The following is an 11,367-nucleotide window of genomic DNA, read 5'->3' as shown; positions in this document are numbered from 1 at the left end:
GACTACCAAACACCTTCAAGCCCCAAGAGGTCCCTGCCCAGGAAGCCACTTCCCCAGGGTCACCTGGTGACCACAGGCAAGCTGCAGCCAGAACAGGACCCCAGCCCCCTAAAGAAGTAGCCCATCAACAATGGCCCTTGGTTGTAACTCTTTATTTCCACCATGCTCCTGACCAAGTGGCCCTCCAAAGTTCAGCAGGAGAGAAGTGGGAGGAGGTGGGGTGGGCCTGCACCCCACCTAACTTAAGGTGACCTCCTAAACCCACACTGGCAAGGACTTCATAGGAGGCAGTACTCAGATCCCTGGAAAAGCGCTACAGCCAAGCCCCCAAGCCTGGGCAGGTGGTGCTGCAGCTGGGGAAGGCTGGCTCAGACTGACACATGCCCCTCCTCCCTGCACAGCACTCTTCCTTTCCTTGACAAGGACTAGGTTCCAGGCTCAGTGCCCCAGCAGCCTCAGCATCTCCTGAGGATCCACCAGCTTCTCCCGAGGCTTCCCAGCACCCTGTCCCCGAGACACCTCCTCAGCATCCAGCTTTTCCCAGTCTGAGAAAGAAACTGGTCGGACACCTAAAGCAGAGGGAAGAGAAGTCAATACTGCCACCTCCTCCTTTATCCCCCCTCGCCACAGGACCCTCCTCCCAGAGAGAGAAGCTCCAAAGAGAAGCCACCCTTCCCACCTCCCAAAACCTCAGCACTGGGGCCCAGACCTCGGCTACTGAGCAGGGCCTGGATGGCCGCAAAGCCAGGCCTAGGGCCTGAGGGCAGGAGTCCAGCCTTCAGGTCCTGCAGCAGCATCTGGCTGGTGAGGAAGCTGTCTGTCATGGTAGTGTTAATGACACCTGTGGGTCCCCTCTTCACCCAGCCACTGCAGTAGAGGCCTGAAGGGGGCAACAAAGGAAGGGGACATGGCTGGACACTGCCTGACAAACCTATACACATGTGCACATGCAGATAGATGACCCAAGTCCCTCTGAAGACCCCATCAGCAGGGACCACTATGGCCACTAGTCTACAGCCTTGAATTCTTCTCAACCTGTTTTTGCCATGCCATCTCCCTCAGCCTGAGGGCCTGCCCACCCCTAGTCCAGAAGGCCTTTAGTAAACGTTACTGAAAGAATTAATAACTAGTCAGGACAAGGGTACTTAATCACACTGGAAGCTAAAGATGGGGCCACCTAATCTCTAACCCTAACACTGAGCACAGGGCCTAGCCCAGAACAGGCCTCAGTGAAGGTTTACTGAAGGACTTAATGACATGTCCGAGCTGCCTGGAAGATCCTCGAGGGCCAGGGCCGCCTGGGTCCTGGGACAGGACCTGATTCTCATAGTGGGTCATTAGAAGAATGAATGAATGAATAGATGGATGGCCCCGGGGACACTGGCCTTCCACCCTCCCACCACGATTAAGTACCCAGTCTTCTCATACCCTCTCACCTGGCACATCCACAACCCGGCCCTCTATATTGGGGATGACCCCACGTTTGAAGTCAAAAGGCACACTGGGGTCAACGGGGCGGCTCTTATAGCCGACGCTGCTCAGCACGAGCCCACAAGGGAGGTCCTCCACGTCTCCTGTGGGCACTGCTTGGGCGGCCTCGCCAACACCCTGTTGGGGAGAATATGGGCAGCACAGGCTGGGGTGGGCAGGCCTGAGATGGGGCTGTCTTTGGGTAGTGAAAGACTCACCTCCAGTCTGGTGACTGCCAGGCGGACGCCTGCTGCCCGTCGCCCATCTGGAGAGGGCAGCACTTGCTGGGGGCTTCGGAAAAACCGGAGGCCCCAGGTACGGGTAGCCATCGCCTGGTGGGCAGCCCCCGGCCCTGGCTTCTCTGTGGCAGTTTGAAGCAGCAGTTCCATCAGCCGCTTCCTTGGACGGGGGACCTCTGTCAGCAATGCAGAGCATCTCAGGGTTGTCTCACCTCATGGGTCCTCCCCCAAGCCTTCTCTGACCTAGGCCACCCCTCCCTTGTGAGCTGGGGGCCAGGCCAGGGCCCCTCACCCTTTATTCTGTCCTGGAGGCCCAAGAAATCCGCAGAATCCAAAATGGGCCGGGTTCCTGGCAACTGAATCATCTCTCGAAGCTCCTTGAAGGTGAAGAATGAGGAGTGGGGAGGAGGTCAGGGCCTGAGCATGTCCACCTCTAAGCCCACCTGAGTCCAGCCCAGGAGGGGGACACTACCATGGAAAGCACATGGTCCTGGGGGCCCTGTTCCATCCCAGGCAGCAGCACTCCCAGGGGCTGAGCCACCCCATCCCCCAAGGGAAGACCTATCTATCTGGGATCTTGGCCTCTCCCCATCTGACCCCTGTACCTTAATGGTAAAGGCCACTTGCAGGGGTCCACGCCGGCCCACTATCCACACAGTCTTCACCTGACTCTGCCTCAGCACTCCCAAGGCAGCTTCCGTGATGTCTGTTTTCTAGCACAAAAGGAGGTCCTTGAAATCATCAGACACTGACCTGAAGAAGGGGACTCTCCATTTGGTCATGTCCCAAACTCTGAGCCAGAAGACTGGCTGCCCAAAACCGTACCACTGCTCCTCCTGGTGGTCAGATGAAGCATTACAGCCAACTCTGCAGATGGCTCCAACTAGCAGCAAACCAGGCCCCAACTCTCAAGGAGCAAGTATTTAATAAGAGTTTACCATATGCCCAGCGCTGGGCAAGGGCAGTCTATGTGAGAAAAATAGACATGGTCTGGCCTTCACAGAGCTTCTTACTGGTGAAGAGAGAAATATTCATCAAATCTCATCAATGAGTGTAAAACTGCAGAGGTGCTAATATGCTATGGATGAAACCGAAGTAGACTGATCTGCCAGGCGTGGTGGCACACACCTGTAATCCCAGCAGTTCAGAAGGCCGAGGCAGGACCGTGAATTCAAAGCCAGCCTCAGCAACTTAGCAAGACTCTGTCTCAAAATAAAAAGGGCTGGGGACGTGGCTCAGTGATTAAGCACCCCTCAGTGATTAAGGGTTCAATCCCCAGTACCAAATAAAAGTAGACTGATCTTGAGAAAAAGATGTTACGGAGGAAGTGGACCTATTCATGGAGGTCTTGGAAGGCTTCCTGGTGGAAGGAATAACTAAGCCAAGAACTAGAAGATGAACTTTCACAACTGACAGGAAGTGAGCCACAATGTTCAAAGCAGCAGGGAGAGTGTGTGCAAAAGTCTTGTTGCACATTTAAGCTTAAAAAAAAAAAAAAAGGCCCATGTACCAGGGATGCTGAAAGTGAAGGGGAAATGACAAAATGATGCTCACATGACTGCCTTCCAGAGGCCTCTGCCTGGCCTGGGCACCCTGGGGAAACAGGCGCTGAGCTGGGCTTGGAAGGAGGAGGCCTGGCACCTGCAAGCAGGGCACCCTCTCCTCAGTGTGACCTCCCTGCAGCAGCTGACCTACCACTCACCTCCAGGTGCTCAGGCGGGGTCAGCAGGATCCGGGCTACATCCAGAGCCACATTTCCCTGCCCCAGGATCACGGCCGTGTTACAGCTCAGGTCCGGCACTAGCTGCAGGGGCAAAGTCTTGATAGTGTGCCCCTAGCCTTGGCTCCAGTCAGGCTAATCTCATGTGTAGACACCTCATGCCCAGTCCCAGCCATGAGTCCATCCTACCTGAGCCTCAGGTGGGGTCCCTCCTCCCCCAGTTGTCCCCAGCTCTGCCCAGAGTCCCTCCATGGCTGACCTGCCACCCAGTCAGCCCATGTCTCCCACCTCCTCATCTCACTCCTCACTGCCTCCTCCCCAGTCTGGCCTCCAAGGGCTGCCCTGGTCCTGAAGGGTTGGGGAGGAAGACGCAGCAGAAATGCTCCCCAAACTCACCTCTTGGTTCTCAGGAAGCCCATTGTACCAGCCCACAAAGGCCCTGGCCGAGAACACACCAGGCAGCTCCTCACCGGGAATCTCCAGGGTCTGGTGGTCCTCTGCCCCGTAACTCTGAGGAACGATTGTAGGCCCACGGCCCAGAGCCCTTAGCACCAGCATCACAGGGCCAGGTGGCCCCACCTGGTCCCCAGGGATCCCTTCAGGAGCCTCCATCCTGGCCTCAGCCCTGCCCCATCTATGCCTTGGCTACCATCCTCCTGCCATCCTCCACCAGTCTCCTCCTCCGCACCCAGCACCCTCGCACTCACCAGCACCACTGCATGGTAGGCACCCTGCAGCTCAGGCACTGTCACATCCCTGCCCACTGCCACATTTCCCCAGAAGGCACAGCGGTCAGAGCGGGCAGTCTGGGTGAAGGTGTTGATGACATTCTGCCAGGAAGCCCCCAAGAGGGAGGGATTAGAGGCTGAGGCAGCTCCAGGGACCATGTCACCCTCACCCCAGCCTGGGTAGAACCCACATAGGGGGCCTAGCATCATTCTATCCAGTCAGGGAGCCTCCCTGACCTCCTCCTTTGGACCAGTGTCTCCCAACGCCACCCTCTGTACCCAGAGAGACCCACCTTCACCTCGGGATGGTCAGGCGCCACACCAAACCGCACCAGGCCAAAGGGCACAAGCTGCTTCTCATAGATGTCCACATGGGCCTGGGCGTGGTGCTGGGAGAGAAGGCAGAGTGGGCGGGCTGGAGGGAAAAGCAGGGCCCCCTTGGGTCCTCTTTTCCCCAGACAGAGCAGGAGAGCTCAGCCCAGGAGGCTGAAAACACAAAGAGGCTTTGAGTGTGAAAAGAAAGAGTGCCCCATGTCTCCCAATCTGCCCAGAGAGCCCAACGACGGGTATGGGACAGAACAAGCAGCAAGAGGAGCTGAGGTCAGACCTCAGGAAGGACAGCCAACCATGAGACTGTGAGAAATGTGGCAAAATAAGGAGGCCTGAAGCTTCCCCTCCACTGGAGTGGAGAATTACGGAAGTATTATCTACTCCGGTCAGATTGGCCTTGCCCTCCAACCCTCTGACACTTCTAGAAACATCCAGCAGGTCTGACGACTTCAGAATCAACTTTTGAAAATCTCCCTCTCTGTTTTTTTAATGGCATCAGGGATTAAGCCCAGGGGCAACTTCACCACTGAGCTACATCCACAGCCCTTTTAATATTTTGAGAGAGGGCTTCAAATTTGTGATCCTCCTGTCTTAGCCTCCCAAGTAGCTGAGATTACAGGTTTGTGTCACCACGCCCAAGCACCCTTTTAAGTTCATACCTACCTTGGCTCCAGTCTCCAATGTCATCCCATTGGAACAGGGACCAGGAAGACAGGAATGAGGGGCATAGCAAGGGCATGGGCAGGGGAGAGGGAGGTAGAAATGGACTTATTCTCAGTCTTAGAAAATAGCTTCACTTTTACAGAAGTTCCACATTGCCTGTCCTCCTGGGGCACCTTGAGGGGCTGTGGGGAAGGCACAGAGTTGGGGCTGGGCAGGCAAGCCTGGTCTGGCTCTGCCACCAACCCACAGCATGAGCCTGGCAAGTCCCAGGATCTCCGTAGGTCTCAGGCTCTTCCTCTACAAACAGGAGCGTCAGGGAAGTCAAGACAGTGTGAGACCCTGGCCACAAACCATCTGGGATACAGCAGTGGGGCTCCTGTGGACAACACCCTGATCTGCACTCCCACCTAGGCACTTCCTGGTTCAGTGAAACACGAGGCCTAGGGGTTCCCGCCCTCAGAGCCTCAGCTTTGTCAAATCCCCTCTTCCCTCCACTCCACTGCCTGACCGCAGCCATGACCACCACTAACTGGCTCTGGGCCACCAGGAAAGTTTCTTAGCTTCTCTGTACAACAGAACATCCCTTCTGTGTCATGCTCAAAGTTCAATGAGTAAGTCCTGAAGATCTTGGCCAGGGCTCAGCCCAACAAGAGCATTTAATCAATTTAAACTGTCATCGCTATCACTACCAGTGTTGTTACCTGTCTTTTGCTCAAAAACCTTCCCTTGGGCTGGGGTTGTAGCTCAGTGGTAGAGTGCTTGCCTTGCACGTGTGAGGCACTGGGTTCGATGCTCAGCACCACATAAAAAAATAAACAAAATAAAGTTATTGGGTTCATCTACAACTAAAAATACTTTTCAAAGTTAAAAAAAAAAAAAAAAAAACAAAAAAAAAACCTTCCCTTGCTGCCCATTGCCATGGAACCATTCAAACTGCTCAGCCTGGCAGCCAACTCCTGACATGACACAACCCAGCTGTCTTTATCTTCCATTCTTCCCTTCATTTGGGTAAGAAGGCTCTCTCCAAGGTCACCTCCATGACACCTCTCATCTCACGTAGCCAACTCCATCCTCCAGGAAATCGCCTCCCTTACCCTCACAGTTCCCTCTATCCCCCTGGCTACTCCTTCGTGGTTCACCTTTCCTCTGTTCTCCCTCTAACTAGGACACTTTTGGAGGTAATTCTGGTCTGGGACCCTCCCTTCCCCAAGTCCTGGGGAGGTTTTACCAACTCCCTCCTATGTTCTCAATTATTGTTCTCTCTCTCTCCTTCTCCCTCTCCCTCTTTTGCCTAGAACTCTCCCCAAGCTCCAAAGAGACCCTAGGCTGTCTCACCCACCCTAAACACCCCCAAACAATCGAGATGAAGCCATGCTGCTGTCCCTTAAATCTCTCCCTTTCTGCTCCTATGCTTCCTTTCACCCCATCCATGCAGAGCTAGAACCTGCGTCTCCTTGCTCATCTCTTTCTACCTTGTCCCAGCGATCCGGCATCCTTATCCCAGCCCTGTCTGTCTACCCTGCCAACAGCAAGAACAACTGGAATTTTAAAATGGGGTTCTGGGTTGGGGATACAGTTTAGTAGGAGTGCTATCTTAGCCTGTAGAAACTGGGGTTTGATACTCAGCACCACAAAAAAAAAAAAAAAAAAATCGGAGGGGCTCTGTTGTCCTGCAGATAGTATGAGCTCCCTGGCCTCCAACCCAGAGCCCAGGCTGTCCTCCTGCACCCATGGCCTTGCATTCCAGGTCGACTCTTCACACACTAAGGTCCTTCCACAGCCAGTGGCCTTCAGTGCGGCTTAAATGCACCATCCGCCTACCACTGAGCTACACCCTGGTCCCTACCTTTTTTTTTTCCTCCAATTTTATTTTGAGACAGGATCTCACTAAGTTATCCACACTGGACTCAAACTTGGATCCTCCTGCCTCAGCCTCCCTAGTCACTAGAACTATGGGTATGTGCCATCATGCTTGGCAGGAAACAGCTTCTGGTTGATCCACCTGGTCTGGCTCACTCTGCTTGCATATTGTAACTAGCTCTGTCACCCGTGTTGCTTGGGAAGCATGTGTAGGCCACTTCAGCAGTGACAAACTCATCCCAGTCTCCATGAGACCTTTCCTAGCTTCAACACTGAAAGTCCCTTGTCCCAGGCAAACCAGGACAGTGGGCCACCCTATCTTTCTTTATCTGCATGTGTATGTAACTAATATGTTCATCCTTTTTTCTGTGCCTCCACAGATACTCCAAGTCCCTCCAAACGAAGGCCACTATCTCGTCTCAGTCAACCTAGGTCTCCCCTCCCCCTGTCTCTAGTGAATCTGGTGGCCTTGGGTCCTGTCTGCCAAGGAAAATACTGAAAGCCTTGATACTTGGCCTTTAATGGGGGAGGAGGCAGGTAGGGGGAGAACTGGAGCTGTGGGTGAAGAGAGCACAGCAAACTAGACAAAATTACAGAAAGCTGGGAGAAGAAGGTGCCTGGAAATGCAGGCTGTCGGAGACAGTGGACACAGTGGGAAGAGAAAAGATGAGGGGAAGACAACGTCAATCTGCAGGGCTGCGTGAGCTTCTTAGACTTCTCCGCCAAGGAAGCATATGCTACCCCATCTTCCACTGACAACCAACCACGGGGCAAACACATTTCTCTCATGGTTGAGGACCTAAGGTGGGAGCCCCAGTTGTAGGTAAGAAAATAGGCAAGAAGGTGGGCTGGGAGCCTCTTCCTCATCGGGCAACCCAAAAAGGGGGTACAGCTTGCCCTTGGGATGAAGCAACATGTGAACGAACTACAGGGAAGGAGCCTGAAGAAGTGGCTTACCTTTAGCAGGTGTTGGGCCGTGTAGAAGCCCGCTGGGCCACTGCCCACCACGCAGATCTGGGGGTTCTTCTGTGTAGAGAAATGCTGGCAGAAGCCTGAGGCTGGGCAGAGAAGGGAGCAAGGTCCAATCAGCACTCTCTAATCCCAAACCAACTTCAGTTGAGGAGATTCGGCTTTTCTACCTTTGCCCTCACCTGCACCTTCCTGCTCCTGTTTCTCAAAGCTTTGGCATTTGCAGGATTCCTCGCTTCATCTAAACCCCCAAAGGCTGTGTCTTCATCTACTGACCCACACCTTGGCCATAAACCTATGGGCTGTCCACAACCCTCATCACCCTGAAGCTGCCCTCACAGCACTTTTTCATTTTCCTTATGGGGTTTCCTACCCAATCAGCTTTTATCCCACTTCTTTCTACAGACTCCACACCATCCCAACCCCGTCCACCCATGAGGATGTCCCCACGAACCTTCTATCTTATCTCTCTCCTTGGACCCCTATATCGCTTCTATAGAGCCCTGTTTCATCTCAAATTTCCCTGTCTCCATACAGACCCCTGCATCAATCCCTTCTCATACATGTGGACCTCTCCTCTCTCCTTTTCACCTTTGCTAACCCTGTCACATCCACGAGGCTTCGCATCTCACCGCGTAGGTTCCCATTTGCCCCGACACCGCCACTCACTTCTCTATGAATGGACTCCTCCAGTCTCTCCCCTCTCCAGCCCAGACCCAGCTCCGCGGTGACCCCTACACTTAGCGCTCCCAGGTCTTCCCGCGTTCCCATCCAGCCCAAAGTGTCCTGCACCTACTCGTGAAGTTACTAGCGGAAAGTGGTTGGATTCGAGGCCACGCGGACCAGTCCCACCAGCGCCAGCAGCGTGGAGCCATGGCTGTGACTAGCTCCCGGTGACTGCCCAGAGCTCGGCGTCCGCCCGGGCCCGCCCTCCTCAACCCCGTCCCTGGCCCCGCCCCTGCCCCGCCCCTGCCCCGCCCCGCACCGTCTGGCTTATGGCCCCGCCCCCATGACTGGCCCCGCCCCACGCCCTGGGACAGCACAGAGTTGCGGCTCCCCCCCTCCCAAAAGAATCCCGCCCCCACGAGAGACCCGCCCCCACGAGAGACCCGCCCCCGGGTCCACCCACTACTGCCGAAGCCCCGCCCCTCAGGGCTACAGGGCCGTAAGAGGCTTTATACGTGTCTCCCTAATCTTCACCCTCCCTCCAAATACCGGAAGCCTAGAGCTGGAGGACAGCGAATCCCCTACCGCTGTTTCAGTCTCTCTCGAAGGAGGGAGCCAATTAGAAAGGAGTTTATTTCCCTTAGGTGTCCTCGTCGCTCACTGATGACGCAACGCGCATTTGCCTTACTCTAGCGCTTCCTCCTGTGTGGTTCGCCTCAGCCAATCAGGACTTCAGCTCCAAGCGCGCCTCCCCGCTCATTGGGTAAGAGCCCCAAAGTCGGAAGTGCGAGCTCCCACCCTGAACCTCAGCGCCTTTTGCTTCAGACCCGGGCGTTGTACTGGCGCGGCCCTGGCAAGGTGCCGTCCAGGTCGGGCTAGGAAGAATGTTAAACCCTGGAGAGCTTGTCCTGCCTCTCTTCCTTCCCCATTATAGGTGAGGAAATGGGGGTTGGGGGAAGGCCACTAGGAACAGAGTCCTACTGGTAGGGGTCAGACGGATGTGAGCGGTGAGAACATGAGGTTAAGGGAATAACTGTAATCTGGGCCCACTGTGCTGACCCCAGTATGCTTTCTCTTCTAAGATGCTATTTAGCTGCAGCCCTGCCTGGCTTAAGTTGACAGGATGTATTATATACCTCAACAAGCAATATATCAAGGGAAATGCAGGCCTGAAATGCTGATAAGAACACAAGTTACCCTGAAGGGAATTTTATGACTCTTATACAGACTAGATCCCAGAACTAGGGAAGAGAAGGATAATTCCCCCCAACCATAAAACATGTTAAGAATAGGTTCCAATTAAGACCGGTCAGTATGGGCCAAAGGGACTCGGAGTTGTTAGGGCAGTGGAGATTTGAAAGTCTGATGTCATCCTGCTGTCAGTCAAAAGGGAAGAGGTGGACCTGGGCAGACCTTTCTAGAAACTCCCCTGGGGCCCCAATAAAACTGGAGGGCAGGAGAAGCATGATCCCTTTCCTCTCCAAAAGTACCCACTCTCTCCCTTGAGAGTATCCCCTTTCAACTTTTCCCATCCTTTCTGATAAACTCATGCCTGTTTCTCTGAGTGACATGTCTCAAATCTTTCTGACTCTATGGCGGTTTGAAGGGGGACCTTCACATCATCTCAGTTTCCCAAAAGGCCCATCTGTGTAACACTACCTCCTTCTGGCCTTTGTCCAGTAGACCAAGGACCAGGGTGAGGTACCTGCCACAGGTGCAGAATTTAAGGGGTCACTCAAAAAATTCAGCAATCAAGATAAATAATACGTATTTTAATATTTCATCCAAAACAATGGATTAAATATTTCAACACTACCCTGCTTGCCATTTTTAATTATTTTAGTTGAAGTATAACATACAGAAAAGTTCACAAATCATAATGTACAGCATGAACCATGAAGTATAAATATGTAACCACTACCCAGATTGAGAATAGAATACAGCAGGTATCCCAGGAGTCCCCTCTTGCCAGCTTGTCACTCCCCCTCCCTCCGGAGAAGTCAATACTATTCTGCTGTCATTGTGGCTATCCCCCTAGATGGTGAGTATGCAAATTATGGCTTGCAAGCTAAATGCTGCCCAGGGGGCTGTTTTCTATGATCCATGATGTTGGCTTTTACTTTCTAATGATTAAAAAAAACTTTTAAAATATTTTGTTATACATGAAAATTACACAAAGTTCAAGTTAAGTTTCAGTGTTTATAAATAAAGTTTATTGGAACAGAGCCATTTTCATTCTTTACATATTGTCTCTGGCTGTTTTTGTGCTTTAATGGAACAATTGAGTAGCTGTGGCAGGGACCACGTGGTCCACAAAGCCCCAAATATTTATTATATAGCCCTTTATGGAAAGAATTTGATAACCCCCACACTAGACTGTAAGTTTCATGAGGGTGGGCAGCCTAAACTCAGTTACTCCTGTCCCTGGAGCTTCAAGTGGCCTAGCACCCAATGCACATTCATAAAGAATTTTTCTTACTGATGAAACCATTGATTATCCATTCACGCAGGAGAACAAGGTAGAAATGCAGCATCAGACACCCAGAAAGCTCTGTAAGTTTCCCCGTCCAGAGGCAGTAGTAGTTGAGAGCATGAACACAGAGTGCAAACCTTTCTTTTGCCACTTATTAGCTATATAATATCAAGAAGTTTAAGCTCTTTTTTTTCCCCACCATCTGTAACATGAGGAAAAAATTGTGAAGATTAAAATGAGATGACATCG

General features: G+C 52.9%; 1 protein-coding gene across 2 annotated transcripts; it reads right to left on the bottom strand.

Moving 5' to 3' along the window:
* Positions 1-119: 119 nt before the first annotated feature.
* Positions 120-8,897, bottom strand: FDXR (ferredoxin reductase). 2 transcript variants are annotated; one of them, XM_079131930.1, is made up of 12 exons: positions 8,776-8,897; positions 7,968-8,068; positions 4,451-4,546; positions 4,137-4,259; positions 3,826-3,939; positions 3,412-3,513; positions 2,315-2,422; positions 2,002-2,086; positions 1,689-1,885; positions 1,437-1,608; positions 710-880; positions 120-569 (listed from the first exon to the last, which is right to left on the bottom strand). In XM_079131930.1, the coding sequence occupies exons 1-12, from the start codon at positions 8,852-8,854 to the stop codon at positions 439-441; spliced, it is 1,479 nt and encodes a 492-aa protein (XP_078988056.1). In that variant the 5' UTR covers positions 8,855-8,897; the 3' UTR covers positions 120-438. The 2 variants fall into 2 exon arrangements, with proteins under 2 accessions (XP_078988056.1, XP_078988057.1); XM_079131931.1 differs by lacking the exon at positions 710-880.
* Between the last annotated feature and the right edge of the window lie 2,470 nt (positions 8,898-11,367).

Source organism: Sciurus vulgaris (assembly GCF_902686455.1).
Source record: "Sciurus vulgaris genome assembly, chromosome: 3".
NCBI classification, from domain to species: Eukaryota; Metazoa; Chordata; class Mammalia; order Rodentia; family Sciuridae; genus Sciurus; species Sciurus vulgaris.
This window is presented reverse-complemented; position numbering and strand designations above follow the sequence as displayed.